Genomic DNA, 18,750 nt, shown 5'->3' with positions numbered 1-18,750 from the left:
AAAATTGTTAACTTTTAGTTCATAATGTACGCGCGTATGCGTAACATTCATCACTATGTATTATAGTATAGCAGGGATAAAAAATGGGGGTACGTTTAAAGAGGGGTAGAAACGGGTGTCACCTATCTAGAACAGTTAACGGGCAGGTGTGCGACACGTACGTGGGACTCCGCCCCTCGTTACCAGTCGTAGCGAAGGGTGATACCTAAACGTATACATATATCTATCTATCTCTCTCGCTCTTTCATTCACTATCTTATTCTCTTTCTCCTACCATTTTTTTAACGTATTCTCTGACCCTCCTATTTTTTTTTTTCTCTCTACCTAGGGTCATGGGTTTTATCAGCATGAAAGTGTAGCCATTTCGGTTTAGGCGCCATCTTCTTTCGATATATACGCGTGCACTCGTTTATGTGTGTGTGTGTGTGTGTGTGTATATACGAGTGGGTGTGGGTTTAGTCGTAGAAAGGGAAACCATATTTATTTTTTGTACTTTTGTTCTGTTTTCTAGTTTTCGTTTTGTATTTTTTCTTTTGTAATTTGTCTGTGTGTGTGTGTGTATTTTTTTTGTTTCGATTATCTCCGTCTTCTTTCTTCCCATTTACTTTTCTCATGCTTCGTTTGGAGTTTAATCAACCGCGAAGACATGCCAGGCCCTTTTTCCTACGGTTTCTTTTTTCAAGCATCGTACCGCCTTCTTTCGGTACACACCGCTCGATACGATTTGTCTTGTCGGTAAATCCTTTGTGGAATTTAATACCTATTAATCGGGTTATTATAGGCCTTATTTGTTAATATTTGATTGGTTTATATATTATTAATCAAGTGTTATAATTATTTGTATTATTTTTAATCGGTAATTATATGAGTGTTGTGAATTTTCTATTTACTGTTAATGTTGGATGTATAGATAGCTAATGGTAGTAATAAATATATAAATATTTAAATTGAACTAATTCAAATGAAATAATTAAATATTTAATAAGTACAGAGCATTGTTTAAAAATACAAATTAAACAAGTTATCATTTTAAGTATTTTCTATGTGAAGATACTGCTATAGCAGATTATGGTAACACAAAATGGATATATTTTTGAATTAGACACATGTTAATATAAATCTTTTTTTTATTACTTTAGTGTTACCTGTTCACATACCTGAAGTTGGTGTCACTTATCTTTTTTCTTTTAAATTACATTGAAAGAATGAATATTAGAATTTTCTTCATCGAATTGATATTAACATAATTCAAAAAGCTACTAATTATATGAGCTTATAAATATTAACGATTCAAATATTCTTATTTTTTGAAAATACGCTTAATAAATCGTAAATATCTGACAACAAAATGTAATATACATAACAAAACATTTATTATCTCGCGAAAAACTGCTTATTCCGATATTTATGATAGTAATTATACAAAAATATAGGTAGAGATGTACTCTTAATTGATGTTTATTCATTTTTATTGCAAATTCTGACATTTGTTAGATATATTTTAGTAACAATAAATACATTAATTTGCATGTACCTGTATAAATGTAAAAATTTAAAAGAAATTTCAATACTAAAATACCACCTAATACATCCAACCATCATATCAGTTATTTATTAAAACTATTTAAAAAAGAAAAATACAAAAACAATGTTACATTTGATTAAAATATTGTCATTAAATTTTCAATTAAATAATAATCACTAATATAAATCGATTTATATTACATTAACTAAACTTATTCCAATAAAATAAAAATACCATTAATGCAATACAAATCTCGTATACTGTAAACTTTTAAGGATTCATAAATCAATTACACGTTACAAGAAAATATGCGGAATAAATAAATGTATCTCTGTGTGTGTGTAAGAAAAAAAAAAAAAAAAAAAGTGAATCACAAATGTGCGCAGGGGGTTGTTTAACTCTTTGGCCTATAACCACGAGTCAGACTCGTGGTGAAAAATTTGTGCCATAAACGAAAGTCACGAGTCTAACTCGTGGTAAAGAATTTGTGCCATAAACAAAAGCCACGAGTCAGGCTCGTGGTGAGGAATCGGTGCATAAGATGCAGCGTATTATTCGAACAAGCGATTGGATTTATTCCACATCCAATACTTTTTCTTTGATTGAAAAAAAAAAACCATCAATGATCATCATGATTTTTTTTTTTTTTTCATTCACTTAACTAAGTATTCATTTATAAATTGCTATTGATTCATTATTTTAAAATAATAAATTATTATTGTCAACTGATTAATTGATTATGATTGCACCCTAGACGTCTAGAAAATGACTATTTGTACCTACACATTGTTTATTATTTAACAACTCATTTCATTGCTCTGAAAAACATATGTCATGAAAGTTACACATTTTGCGCCAGTTTAAGTACACGGCTGAACAAATGAATGGTACAGCGCGCGACCGATTCTCTTGTTTATTATGGCACGCAGCACAATTGGCAGATATCGTCTAGGCCAAGGGGTTAACAATAAAAATATTTGCGTTGAAATAAATATGGTTAAAAGGAGAAAAACAAAAAAGGAAAAAAAATGACTCGAATAAAAAAGAAAGCAAAGATGATAATCATTAACCTTTTAGATACTACGCGCCACTATAGTGGCTTTCGCGGATATCATTTTTCAGGACGACGCGCCACTTTAGTGGCTTTCGCGGATATCATTTTTTAGGACGACGCGCTACTAATGTATTTCGTGTACGTCATCTCTTTGAACGACGCGCGGTTTCAAACAAAAAACGTAATAATGCGAACGTTTTATCTTACACTACAAAAAGAAATTTCGAGAAAATACGGGAATATGAACAGTAACATTAGCTGCAGTAGATATACCGTGGACTAACCGTTTAGACTAACTGAGAAACATTTTCCATCCYACTGTAAATCTAAAAATTYTAGAAAAACGTTACGAAATTGTATAGTGTGTTCCAAAAACGATACAAGGCGAAGATCTCGTTATCAATGTAACAATTGTGACGTAGTTTTATGTATTGTACCATGTTTTAAAATCTATAATACTTAATTATATTATTAGTCATTAAAGTGGAATGTTATAGTTAAAGTATGTGTAATATAATTTTAAAAAAATTATGAATTAATCATCAAATACTTCATTTGAATGTTCTCGTGCACAGAACGGAATTGCCCGCCACACTTTGCAGTGTTATATCAATTATACGTTGTTCGCGTCAAACCCTGCCGTCCAGGGAAATAGCCACACGCAGAATTCAGCCGTATCTAAAAGGTTAAAATAGAGAGAATAAAAGAAAGAAAGGAAGAAAAATAAATGGAAGAGAAGTTCCTTCGATTACCATAGCGTCGTGTTACGATCATGTGACAAAGAGTAGAGTAAAGTAGAGTAGAGTAGAGAGAGTAGAAAACGCGGTTTGTGCTCTTACAGTTTACAACACGACGCCGACGTGGATATCTCCAGTGACTGTAGACGTTTATATATGTGAACCTATGTCGTCACACTTAGAAACCCTTGGAAATGCTTTATACGCACTTTAGTGAGAAGATTGAAAGAGACAAAGAGAGAGAGAGAGAGAGAGAAAGAGAGGAAGGTATGGAGTTAGTTTTGTCACGGTACTGAATGTTGCTTGTGTTTCACATTTGAATCATTTTATTACCAGTTGTTTGCAAACTGATTAATCTATCGATCGTAAACCCCTTCTCATATACAAAGAATTTTCATTGTATATATAAATAAATATATATTTATAAGATTGTATATATGTGATGATTGATATATGTGTTTGTGTATGGTTTGTGTAGTGTTTATGTAGGTTATGTTTGGTACGTAATGTATATGGGTATATATATATATATATATGGTTATCTATTTGATGTACGTTTGTGTAATATATCTATGTGTATGAATTGTTAATAGTATGCGGTTTGTAGGTTATATATATGTAAATGAGTTTAAGTTTGTGTACATGTTGTGTGTGTGAAACGTATGAGATTGATACTTTGAATCTTTCTCTTTCATTCTTTTACACATGCATGTACATCTTTCTCTGTTTCTATCACGTGTGGTCCTGCTGTAAATGTCGACGCTCATGTATCAATAAAAAGAAAGAAAGAAAAAAAAATAAGAAATAAAGAGAAAGAAAGAAAAAGAAATGTATATATATATATAATACAAGCAATCCCTGGCCCAAGAGTCCAAACGAGTTTATATAAAACGTAACACACAGTGTGCTACTTTGTCATACGATCGTTTAAAATTCATCTTAGTTAGTATTACGCTTTAACCAACATTGCGTTCCAAGATTACAGTCAGAGTTGAATTATCGCTAATCGAGATTAACTCGAGCCAGTGTTGTGCCTAGATTACGAAATTTACAACGCTCGTAATATAGTTCTCGTAATCTCCGAAAACGATCTTGACTATATCACCACTATTACTATTATAACTATGGTGGTTTACTGACTGACTCGAGTGATTACGATTCACAAGAAAAGCTTCATTTTCTATCAGATCTTTACAAAGAGACGTACAATAACATCGTATTAAACCATAACATTATTTCACCTTATCGAACTCTTACGTACTTTCTTTATTTATAAGACAATCCTAAAGCCGCCATATTGTATTTCTTAACGGCCGCCATTATCGATCTAACGACAAATTCGTTACTCGTTTAACTATGACAATAATTTTTATAATAAAAATTTCTAAACAAAAAAACAGACAAAATATTTATCATTTACTTATTCCCATTTTTATATGTTAATTAATCAATTAAAATTTTTAAGGTTAAATATAAACAATCCAAAAGTTACACATAAATTAATTCAACATATTTCTAATACTATATAATATATATCGTAAAGTATATTTATTCAATTAATAGCTCAGAAAAAAACAATTTAACAAGACAAATATAAAAAAATACGTAATAATATTAATATTATTAAAGTGGAGTACGCGAAAGATCGCTAAATATTTCCAGATAAACATAATTTTCTAATATGGTCAAATGAGAGATGTAAGAGAAAGAGAGAGAGGGTTGTGGTGGGGGTTTAAGGTAAAGTTCTGATAGCTGAAGAAAGATCGTCCATAAGAACGTTACTTTCACTCGTTCAGGTTGTAGAACCGAGTAGTATAAGTTGGTATCGGTATCGAGGGGTGCGGCCAAGTCATTAAATCCTGCCGTACGACGGCGTCTACCAGGAGGACTAATCTACGTCCATTAAGGCTAATGGGAAAAGCGCGAGCGAGCCACGAGACACGTTGGGGCCTGAAAGAGGCCTGTCGTGTGCTTCGACGAACCGCTGTCATCTGCATGTCGACCATGTAAGGGAGACAGGCACAAAAAACAAACAGGGGTGATGGGAAATGAAAGGATGAAAGAAGAAAGAGGTTAGAAACAAAAATCGTTGCAACGTTACCGCCCTCTATTAAACCTAACCACAAAAAAATATGAAACGCGTATCTTTAACGTTGACAACGTTAGTGTAACCCTTTTGCTGCTTTTCTATAACGTTCCTGTGATCTTGCTACAGTTAGTGGTACTATCCTTCAAACGAAAAAAAAAAATATAGCAACCCTCTTGGCTTAAATCAAGTCATTAAATGGTCGTTCATCATCCGATCTAGACGTGACTTCTACTGGAAAATCTGTTAGTGGGTATAGTATTGCTTATTAAGGTATTTTTAATTACTTATTGGGGTTTTTTTTTGTATTAGTATAGTATTGTTAGTAGTTGGGTATTCGAATGATTGTTGGATATATTGTTTTTTATTATTTTGTTGGAAATAATGTAATATTTGTTGATTTATTTAAGATGATATTATCTGTTTTTAAATTACTTATATTCATGTTGCTTTATATCTGAAAAGTAGAGATTTTTCGGTAATTGTATTTTCAGATTAAAAGTATTTATATATTGTTATATTTATTTATATATTTACTAGAGAATTAATTAAATTATTGATCAATTAAAAGAAGAATGTTATTATTGGCTTTTAAAAATAGTTTATTTTATTTTTATTTAATAGAAATTAATATGTAAGAAAATATTAGGATAATTGTATTATTTAATTTTGAAGTCATCCATTATTTTATATTTATTATTGTTCCAAGAATTAATAAATTAATTATAAATGTAAAAATAACTTGTTTTGCGTTGTTGTATAAATATTGATCATAAGAAAGATAGTTAATAATATTAGGATTTTATTGAGCATGATTTCATTCGAAGCTGATAAACTGGAAAGGGGTCCACGTTACTTCAAAGAATCTATAGTTGAAATAAATATTTGTTAAAAGAAGTAACCGATCATTCCAATGAAAGATGATGAATTAACTGCAATATACGATGCGAAGAATCAAATAACGTTTTCATTGTATTTACTACATGCTTATAGCCGGTAATCTTGTTACACTTGTGCAATCTTCCAAGAAGTTTGAAGCTTAACACTGAACCTATCGATTGATTACGTATACCTATTTATATCGCAACCGTTCAAACGATCGTACTTTGACAAAATTTATATTTTCAGAATTAAATACATATAATCATTAATCTAAGATACAAACCCTTTTAAACAATAAAATTATAAAAAAAAAATGAAGACGAACAAGAATATAAACCGCAAAATTGTAACACTAAACTTAAAATTCTTGAAAACAAAATATATATTTTATACAATTAATTATCATTGATGATAGTAAACTTGGTATTACTTTAAATTATAAATAAAATAATTTTTAAACAATAATATAACAAAATTTGAAAATAAAATGATGGAAAGAAGCATGATTTATGCCAAAAAAAAAAACAATAAAGAACAAAGATTTATATTTCGTAAAAGTAATTGCTAATAATATTTTATTTTTAACATAAAATAATATTATAAAATTATATAATAATATAAAATTATATAATGGAATAAAAAAGAAAAGTAATGATATCGAATGGTGGATTTTAATTTAAAATTGTAAGCCGATAATGTAAGCGACCATGGTGTACGTTTAGTGTTAAGTATTACGAACGAGTAGAATTTGAGTTGTTCGTTTAAAACTACGATCGAGGTCTCTCACGCAGATGGGGAATGCATTAGCCTCGGTTTTGCATTAACTCGCGAAATATATCAATGTACTTCTGATATCAGCCGCGCGAAAGCATACAGCAGGTAGAAACATTATTCTCACCGAATGCATATACACTCGATTATAATACACCGTCGGCTCTTTACGATCAAGTATATACTTTTCTTGATTTACGTAACAACCTCTGATATTCAGAAGAATTTTTTGCAAAGAAAACTTTCATCTATCATCCATGTAAAAGGACTCTCGTAGAAATTTTTCTATAGAATTAAATCTTATTTAAGAGTGCTATATCATTTGAATATTATTCATTATATAATATTAAATACATTTTATTTTGTTTTTGTAGTTTTTGTTCAATATAATTAATATAGTTGATTTTTAAATATTATTGTTATTTATTATACCTTTATTTTAATATGCATTAATATTTGATCAAGTAATTTTCATGTTTTAAATTATCATTTGATTTATTATATTTATTTTTGTTTAATAAACAAACGTATGATTTATTTTAAGATTATTTAGATCTTTTTAATTTTTTATTTGCTCATAATTTTTATTTTTATTAATTAGAAATAATCGTATATTGTTATTTAACTTTTATTTACTTTGTTTGGTATGTTTTCTTGTATTCTTTAAAAAATATATTTAAATTATATAATATAAAACATCTGTAATAATTATTTTAATCAATGTTGGAAATTTGTAACATATATGTATCAAATTTAATTTCATAATAAACCCACAAATGTAAAAAAGGCTCTAATTATGCATGTAGTAAAACATTATTTATCTTACAGAAGATTTATATCTTATTACACGAATATGTATTCAGATTAGTTAATGACTATAAATACTAAAAAAGAAAAAAAACATAGAAAAATTTTCCGACGTTCAATAGTTAGACATAATTAAATATTCATATTATTAATCTCAGCAATGATAGAAATCTCATTAATAAAACATATTAGTAAAACATATTATTACACTTAATTATTAATAATAAATACTCGTAAAAAATTTATCGAATTAGATAAAACAAACATTCGTTCTATTTATTCGTATCAAGATTAAAAATCAAATTTAATTTCTGTTAATAAATTACCGCGTACAATAAAAACATCAAAAATTCTTCAACCAATGAATTACACTAATCATACATTTCATTTCATTTCTAATAATAAATCTAGAAGAAACAACAAAAAAGATAGAAAATTCGTCACAACCGAAAAAATGACATAATAAAACATTCGTGAATATAAATTAGGTTATGTTATACCTATCCAACGATACAGATAGATCTCGTAACAAATATATCGAAATGCCATTAAATATTTTGATAACACAAATATTCCATTAATAATATTATTCTTTCATACGTCGAAAATTAAATTCGTGATGATAAAATGTTCCAAAAAAAAAAAAAGAAAAGAAATTAAATACATTAACCTACAAATTGCGTAATAAAATATGGCCACTCAAAGTTCGCATTTAAATTTGAGATAACAAAAAGTTTTTGGGGAAAATGAAAAAAAGGGAACGCGTTAAAACGCAAAAAAATTCTTTGAAATAAACGAATTACATAACGAAACATTCGTATAGTATATATCATACCACCGTATTGGTATCTCGTTAGGAATACATATTGCGTATAATCGAAGAACGTTACGCGGGATATATGCCTACTTACTTGTGCCGACGACACTCAATTTAAACACATTCCGCATGCGGCACGTAGTCGGACGTCCTTAAACGACGCCGATGACTCGTCGTCGCTCGTGCTTTCGATTCGCGTGCCGACACATCGGTGGTGTCGTTGTACGGACACACTTTTAATAAAATACGTGTTGCACGCGGTTCTGTTTAAAAGTATTTTACGGTACCCATACTTTTAAAAACAGAACATTAAGAAAAGCCAATAGGAAGAAAAACAAATGAAGAAATTTACGAACGAATAGAATACCGAGAGAAAAAATAGAAGAAGAAATATCATAATAAAATAAGACACAGTGAAGAAATAGAAAAAAGTAATATATGAACAAGAACAATAGGATGAGGTTGAATAAAAGTAGATAACGAAATAGAAAAAGAAGAAGAACAAGTTGATATGAAAAGTTGAATAAAGAAGGACGTATGTCGTAAACGAATGAAGTGGCCCGGCTGTTGGTTTCTTATTGTCTACCCTATATGTCTCCGGAAGCAGGGCCAATCCGCCGGAAAGACGAGACCGTTAACCCGTTCGATCCCAAGACCTCGCGGCCATGCATGCCAACGCTGCATTATTGGCTTTTTGTATGCTTATGTTAAGTGGCCCCTAGCACACGTTCTCGCATAATCGACAACCTCTCTCTTTCCCTCACCCCCATAATATTATAACTTTTTCTACTCTCTTACTCTCTTTATCTATCTATCTATCAATCTCTTTCTTTCTTATTCTTGACTGCTCTTTATTGTCCTCGAAAATTCACTACACTATTCTTATTATTAATTTTCTTTTTCTTCTTCTGTCTTTTTTTTTTTTTTTTAATTCAATACGATTTTTACTTCCGTGTTTCTTAGTTAGTTAAATCCTGATGAGAAATCGGTATTGGTTTTTGGATTGATTTTATTGATGAGAGAGATTTTAATCACACTCATCTGGATTTTCTTTTCTTTTATCTTTTGTTTTATATTTATCTAGGAATATTTTTTTAGGGTACTCCGTTTGTTAAATATTTTGTCAGGTTTTTGTTTTTTAATCGGTATCCAGTGATTCAGAGGAAATGATTTTTGTTTTAAATTTATTATTATACGGTGTGTGTGTGTTCAGTCAATAGTTATGGATATTTAAAAAAAAATTGTTTAATAGGTATTATATTATATGTAGATCTGTAAAGTTGAAAAAACTCTTTCATAAAAAATGTGCTAATTATGTTTAAACATATTTTATCTTTGTAACATTTATTTATTTTTAATCGTAAAATTATACTAAAACCAGTTACAATGACCAGTTTACACGCGATGTGGTAGCAAAAGTTTTGTAAGTAAAATAAATTATCTATTATATTTTTAATGTTCTTTTTCAATATAAAAGTGAAGAAAATTTTCAATAAATTTTTATTAAATAATCTTTTTTTAATTGACATAATGTAAAACAAATATTTCAATCAAATATTGGATCAATAATCAGCCATTTTAAGCAAACGTCGGAAAAACAGTTTATTATGATTCATTTTCAATCGATTGATAAATCTTTCTGACGTCGAGAAATTTAGTTTATGAAGCAAAGCTTTTTCAGCAATGTCTAAACTACAAAACAAGACGTGCAACTAAATTTTTCCATTGAACTTGCCCATCGTTATTGGAACCGGCTATTTTAATAAGGAATAGTAGGAATTGATTTTACCATCTAATATTTATATTATAAAGTTCTAGGTTAATTTTAGGCTCATAGTCAGATTTTTTTCAAATTTTTCAACACTCGTGTAGGGGGGTTTCATGAAAACTACAATTTTACAATTTTGAATTAAACCCCAATTAGACAGTCAACAATTTCTGATAAAATCAAAGAAAAAAAACTCTAACCCCGTCGAGAATCGATCCGGCAACATTGTGGATACAAAATCGCACTGCTATCCATTACGCTACCGTCAACATCAATTAATTGAGGAATTAAAAGGAAATAAATGTATATAAGAACGTTTGCGAAAATTCTACATTTAATTTTTCGAAAACGGTTAGCTGTTTAGGTTTATTCCAAAGTGAAGTGTATAATCCTCATGAATCTCTAAAAGAATGCAAAATTTGAAAAAAATCTGACAATGAACTTAGTCTACCTGAGGTTGCCCTTGTTAGATTACTTTCACTTTGAAATTAGAACATTTCATATTTAATAACTTAATAAAACTTTATTATTTTCTTTTTTAATTTTACACAATATTACTTCCTGACCATTCAAGGATAATATGTTTGTTTTCTGATTTCTTGAAATACACTAAGTTTGATATCAATTATCTAAATATTGTTTGCAACTTCTTTCATATATAAACGGTGTAAAAATAAGATTGCAGATATAATAATAATAATAATTATCCGATAAACGTGTTGTCCCTTCTGCTATTAATAAAAGTTTGTTTAACAAATAAATTGCAATGTATGCAAGCTTAATATGTTTAGATTACATTAATTGTAACAGTCTGATGTCAATTATCTTGAGTATGTGTGTGAAACTTCTTACGTATAAACATAACAGTGAGAAAGAGAAAGAGAAAGATAAGATGTATAAAAGAAGAAAGAAAATGAAATGAAACGTTTGGTGTACCTATCGCATCGTGAAACTTATATCCCATGACGAGACGTTTGCTTGAGCTAATTGCACCGCACTTGCGAGCTGTGCCGAAAGTGAGAAAAGGAAAAAAAGGAACTGGGGCCGACGATGATGACATTACGTAATCACTTAAAACAGTCCCTATCTCGGTAAGATAAATGGACGATATAAAAAAATTTTTTTAAATTTTAAATACGAAGATAATCATTCGGGACTGTTATCCGTACGTCAGTAAACCGAAACGGCCGTTTTTAAATTGTGTTTTTTTTTTGATTTTCATATAAAGTTAAGCAGATGACCGATGATCATGTGAACACTTAAAATTTTACCCATCTTGCTTTTTCTCATTTTCGTACCTCTTTCTTTTTTTTTCGTTAAATTAGTCGAAAGGATTTTTGTCTATTGTTTTCCTTTTTAAGTCAAAACCTTTTAGCATTATTATTTAAATTATCTTAATAATTATTTTCAATTGAATATTTAATAAATATAATATAATAATATATAGAATAAATATTTAATATCTTAAATATTTTTGAATTTTGTATTTCTCCTATAAGAGTTTGTTTACTTTTAACTAAAAATCTTTATTGGCTTTAACTATTTGTGTCCATTAGAAATGTTTCGCACTCTGTCCAAAATATATACCATTTACGTTATTCCAATATTGAGAAATATTAATTAAATATGAGCCATCCTCGTGTAAATACACATGTACAATTTGTCAATAAAACCGTCTCTTACTGGTTTATTTTATTAGCACAACGGAATATCACGTAGGAGATAACCTCAATATGCAAATGATTAATATTTAATTAACAATGTAATTATCATTAATATTAATATCTTCTTCAAACTATTTTCGGATGAACATTTTATAAGAATATATTAACAGAAATTTTCGACGGTATAAACTTAATATTTAAAATAAAAATATTTTTTCTTGTTTTAAGAAAATTTTTCGATTTTACAAAATGAAGAAATTATAAATATAAAGATAATTACACAATGCGAAAGATTTTATTTAATTAACAATGTAGTTATTATTTTTTTTTAATATGAAAAAATGAACAAAAATTGTAAGAATTCATTTTAAGAATTAATTTCTTATCAGATTGTAATATTCTGTATATTTAACAATTCCATTGTTAATTTAGAAGTTATCTTTCGTTTGTTTTATGTTACATACATTCTTTTTATAGTCACACAAAAAATTCGAAGTAATCAATTATGTACTTCAGAACTAACTTAACCCATCTTAACTATATTTTAGGAACTTTCAAGTCACCCTACAATACCCTCTTTTACCATTTTGATACCCTTAATAAAAATAGTAGAATACTAAGATATGCATCTAAACTCCCGTTTAACATGGAAACACCGCGTAAGGAACAAATTAAATTCAGCTCGTATCAAAAGAAAAAGAAAACATGGTTTGGTTAAGTAGTTAACAACAAACTTTAAATATCTAAAACAATAATAAAACTTATCTGGACATATACGGAATCTAACAATTGATTATATCAGCCAAAAGTTTTATTACATAACTTAACAAAAATCAATCCAATTCATCATACCTAAATCTTAAAACTGTTTAAAGACAAATCTTTAACAACAGAAACAGCACACTTGTGTGAAAACAAATCAAGACATGACAATTATCCTGGTAACCCTTTTAAACAGCTATACGCAGAAGATTTAACCAGACAACTGAACAGGAAGCACTCTAGCAACCTGATACCTCAACAACTTGTAATTTAACACACTACAAATAATACTTAATGAGAAATATCTAAATGCTAAAGAATTTGCCTAATGTGGGTACAAAAATTGGATATAAAAAATAAAGAAGCAGCACATATACAATAAAACAATGATCCTAGTAACCCTGTTAAACAATTGTACGCAGACAACTGAACAGAAAGCACTCTAGCAACCTGATACCTCAACAACTTGTATTTTAACACGCTACAAATGGTACTTAATAAGAAATATCTAAATGCTAAAAAATCTTCCTAATGTGGATACCAAAATTGGATATAAAAAATAAAGAAGCAGTACCTATATGTTAAAACAATGATCCTAGTAATCCTGTTAAACAATTGTAAGTAGAAAATTTACCCAGACAACTGAACAGGAAGCACTCTTGCAACCTGATACCTCAATAACTTGTATTTCAACACGCTACAAATGGTACTTAATAAGAAATATCTAAATGCTAAAAAATCTTCCTAATGTGGATACCAAAATTGGATATAAAAAATAAAGAAGCAACAAATATATAATTAAAACAATGATCCTAGTAAACCTATTAAACAATTATACGCAGACAACTGAACAGGAAGCACTCTAGCAACCTGATACCTCAATAACTTATATTATAACACGCTACAAATGATACCTAATGAAAAATATCAAAATCCTAAATAATCTGCCGAAATGTGCTGAAACTTTGGATACCAAAAAAAAGAATAAAGGGAACGGTTTGTTTACGTGATGAATTGATAAGAAAGAAGAGAAAGTTGGGGTGGGTATTGGGGGTTGGGGTTTTGTTATAGGTTCGAAAAAATCGTGTTCGGTGAGTAGGTGCAGGTGCAGGTCCGATCACCTTCCGGCAATTCTTATCACACTTTGGCCGAGTGCGTGTTGCGGTTCCGGTGAGGAGCGGCGGTAGGTCCCCATAAAGGAAGGCTCGGTGTGCTAAGCGACTAGACCGAATGGATGCTAAGCAAGCTGTAGTACCCGATCGCTTCCTTGCATACGAAGCAGTCTCAGAGCACCGACCGGAAGTGCGTCACGTCGCAATATAGTATCTAGATGCCCATGAGCTGAACGCAGTTGTCAAGCCGCGTATAACCTTGCCTTTACCGGGGGAGAATTCGACTGATAGATACGTGACTGAGAACTCATACTCGACTTACTTACTTATACTTACTTACTTGCCTTATCAAGTTTCAATATCGTTGAAATCTAACCTCACACATATTCTTTTCATCATTTATTTCTTTATTTATTCTACTATGTTTCATTGAAGTGATCTAATTTTGTTTGAGGGTTTATCAAACGAGACGACGATTTATTATTATTATTTTAATATTTATTTATCTTGTTTCGTTTTGTGTACGCGAACGTTTGTCGTTTTATTTTGTTTGTTTGTTTGTTTTTTTTTCAACGATAATTAATATAGATTGTTTATTTATTAAAATTTTCTTTTGGTTACTTTTTGTTACGATGTTTTAAAACGAGGGTTCTAATTCGAATTATCAAATTTCTTTTTATTATATTCTATTCTATGTAATTACAATATTTTTCTTTTGTTTTAAATCTTATCTTAATTATTATATTTTTTAATTATTTAATTGTTAGGTTTTTTGTTACACTCTTTTATGGGGTTTTTTATTAGAATGATCAATTAATTTTAATATCAATTTTTTGTTTAATAATATCTCTCTAAACAATTTATTATATGAACAAACTTTCTGTTCTTTCGTAATATTGTTTTTTTGCGAAATATATAAATTCATGATAAATGTTCTCAATCCACGATAGAAAATATTTCCCAATCTAATCTTCCAAGTTTTACATCGTTTTTGCAATAAGATTCTAATCGATCGATCGTATAAATCGATTTATCTTGGAAATCGATAGTAAATTCTAACATTCCTTGGTTTTCTTTTTACGTCAAATTGAACCGACAAATGTTTCAAATTCGTAGTTTCGTCAGAGACTTTATCTATCGAAGATATCCGATATTTTACGATCCAATCTTGTAATAAGATTTAAGTTACTAGATCTTACAAATACAATTTAAAAAATATCGCATAAATATATTTGTAATTTATATAAAAAAAAACACACACACACATTTGAAATAAAAATATAATTCTATAAAAATCAATTGTGAAATTATTGTTATTATAATAATTTCATACGTTAATTTAGTATAAGAAAATATATCTACGATAAGACTTAAATTCACATATATTATGGTTTCCTAATCTCATTTTCTAATACCCTTTGTATGTAAACTTCGAATAATACAATTGATACCGAATGTCGATCGAAGAAATAAATGATTTTATTCGTATATCATTCCGTAACTTTATTTACGTCAATAAAAATTTACAAACTACGTAAATCTATTGTTACAAGTAAAATAAAGATATACAACGATTCCACTAACTAATCGTGTAAACAACAACGCGTTCAGGAAATAATTCGAATCAATAGTGATCGAATAACTAAAAGTGTTTTACGAATATAATACTTACGAGAATATTTAAATGTTTGATCTAAATGAATAATGTATCTACGTAATATAAAAATTAACGACTATGAGAATCGTATGAATAATTAATTGGATAGACTTATTTACAAATAGAAAAACAAAACAGGAAAATACGAAAAAAAGAAATAGAAAATATTTTCGTCTATAAATATTATCCATATAAATGAAATAAGAACGCAATTAATCTATCTAATTATATTTTTCCTTTTATTATGAAAAACATTTGATTTTTTCTAATTTAGAATCTCACATTTCATGTTTAATCACCTATCAGAATTTGTGTGAATTTGTGTGAAATGTCTCAGAATTTATCGAATAAATCTACGAAAACATATTAAACTGCAAGTTAAAATACGAAAAAAAAAAAAAAATGTTATTTAAAATTCTATTAGAAACACTTGATAATAAAATTAACAACAAATAAACTTTATATAAGTAATAACAAATGTAATGTTAATTTATTTATAAGATCTCTGATAAAAAAAATATTTTCCATTTCTACTGCACACGTATACCAAATACTAAATTCAATTTGTATCCGGTAATCTATTGAAATTAATTCTTTAACAGTTAAGTAATGATAAACAAATAATTGTCCGGTTCGTAAGTATTGCCTTAAATCGTGTGTCACGTAATATCTGCATTTCAAATTTTTTTACGAACGTCATTGTTTTTCAAGAACTAAATGAAAATCGTTTCTAAATCAAATTCAATCCAAATTGTGTAAAATTAGTTGAATGTTATGGGCGCGTACATGCGTTTGTTGATAAAAATACAAGTAATGTAATATTAATTGAAAAAAAAAATAGAAACAAATTTCGTGTATTATTTCATTCGCAATAATATGAATTATAATTTATTGTTAACTGTGTGTGCTTAATATAATCAATCAACGTAACTTATACGAGCGATAAAATATTCTGCCCTACGAAGTATTTCAGTCAAAAGTATTGGTTAATAAATACAGAGTGACGTGGTCTTCCAGGAAAATTTATTTTTACTTATTTTAATTTTATTTATATAAAACTTTGCAATATAAAATATTTTACATCGTGCTTCTAAATAACATTTGTTTCTTATTTCAATTTACAAAATATAATTCTCATATTTCTACCAGTAAACTTTGGAATACCTTGTGGAGCACAATTAATTTATTATATTAATTTTAAACAATGATCAAATCAATGAAACTATTTCAATAATATTATACAGTTATTCTTTATATAAAACTTTGCAATATAAAATATTTTACATCGTGCTTCCAATAACATTTGTTTCTTATTTCAATTTGTAAAATATAATTCTCACATTTCTACCAGTAAACTTTGGAACACCTTGTGGAACAATTAATTTATTATATTAATTTTAAACGATGATCAAATCAATGAAACTATTTCAATAATATTATACAGTTATTCTTTATATAAAACTTTGCAATATAAAATATTTTACATCGAACTTCTAATAACATTTGTTTCTTATTTCAATTTGTAAAATATAATTCTCACATTTCTACCAGTAAATTTTGGATCACCATGTGAAGCAATTAATTGATTATATTAATTTTAAACATAATAGTTAAATTAATTAAACTATTTCAATTATATTATACAATTATTCGATTAAAAATTGTATTAAACACTTTGATTAAAATGATAATATATTTCCCACACTTTTACCAGTTAACCGTGGAATACTTTCTGAAGCACAATTAATTTATTATATTAACTTTAAACAAAATAATCAAAAATCAATGAAACTACTTCAATAATATTATACAATTATTCGATTAAAATAAAAAAATGTGAGTATAAAACACGAATAAAATATTCCAATGAAATATAAAATAAAAATCCAACGTGATTATCTAATTTCTCTTAATAAAATATCAACACGTATACGTTTATTTAATTTATTTATGTACAAAGAGAAAAAGAAAGAGGAATAGAAATAGAGAAATAAAAATAAGATAAAAATTCGAGTGTGTAAAGAAGTATTTGAAAATTTCTTAAAAAGAGAGACAGTAAAAAAAAAGAGACTTGTTCAAATTAAATCACGTTAATCCATAGTGCGTGAATTCGATCAGAAATTATTATCAACAAACGAAGACCTTTCACCGGTCTAAAGCGTAGTGTTGTGACACTCGACCGATTCGAGAACGAAGGCGTCGAGGAAAAGACGGTTAAAGCGACAGTCTCGGGTCAACTCGTGGCTAATTTATTAGAATGTTTATGTGTTTCACTCGGAGCAAGCTTATCTTACCCATACGCTTTTATAAATTCTCTCTTTCTCTCTCTCTTTCAACAAGTGAAGAACTCGGAATAGAAATGAAATAAAGAAATAAAGAATCATCAAATCATTACTTTTTATATCAACTACTATTTCTTTTTCTTATTATTATTATTATTATTATACTTATTATTATTCTTTGTATTTTATCATATTCTAATTGTGAATAAAAAATAATAAATATAACATGTGAGATGATAAAGTTATATATTTATATATATGTATAAATATCTTTTATATCGAAAATTATTGATTTAATTATTGTTTTGATTTATTATTATTTTAATCATTGAATTTATTGATAGTTTTTATTTGTTACTTACCCGTTGAAAGGATAACTCGCGAATGCTGCATCATAGGGATGATACACAGACGGATAGGGCCATGCTGCCGCTGCACTTGCACTTAAGTTTTCTTTCAATTCTAATCCGGCAGCCTGGAAAAGAAATTTTATATTTTAATCTTTTTTTTTTTCACATTTCGAAGAAAATAAAATACGGTCGTATTATTACAGGAACGATTTGTATTTTTATATCCGAATAAACGACGATTAAATATAATTTTATAATATTTTAATCTTTTTGTGTTTTTTTTTCTTTTTCTTTTTTCACTTTTTTTTCATTTTGAAGAAAATAAAATACGTTCGTATTATTACAGTAACGAGTTGTATTTTTATATTCGAATAAACGACGATTGAATATAATTTTATAATATTTTAATCTTTTTTGTATTTTTTTTCTTTTTCTTTTTTCACTTTTTTTTCATTTTGAAGAAAATAAAATACGTT

The 18,750-nt window shown here is 28.2% G+C and overlaps 1 protein-coding gene across 1 annotated transcript in view; it reads right to left on the bottom strand.

Annotated features, from left to right (window-relative positions):
* LOC106786551 (iroquois-class homeodomain protein IRX-6-like) overlaps positions 1–18,750 on the bottom strand; it is a 55,163-nt gene that overhangs the window by 10,263 nt on the left and 26,150 nt on the right. The window contains exon 3 of the mRNA XM_014748055.1: positions 18,287–18,403. Within this exon, the coding sequence (XP_014603541.1) occupies positions 18,287–18,403 (117 nt within the window). The remainder of the gene's footprint in view (positions 1–18,286; positions 18,404–18,750) is intronic.

Source organism: Polistes canadensis, unplaced genomic scaffold (assembly GCF_001313835.1).
Source record: "Polistes canadensis isolate GaletaPanama2010 unplaced genomic scaffold, ASM131383v1 scaffold_76, whole genome shotgun sequence".
NCBI classification, from domain to species: domain Eukaryota; kingdom Metazoa; phylum Arthropoda; class Insecta; order Hymenoptera; family Vespidae; genus Polistes; species Polistes canadensis.
The sequence above is the reverse complement of the archived record's forward strand: the minus strand, read 5'-3'. Positions and strand labels throughout refer to the sequence as shown.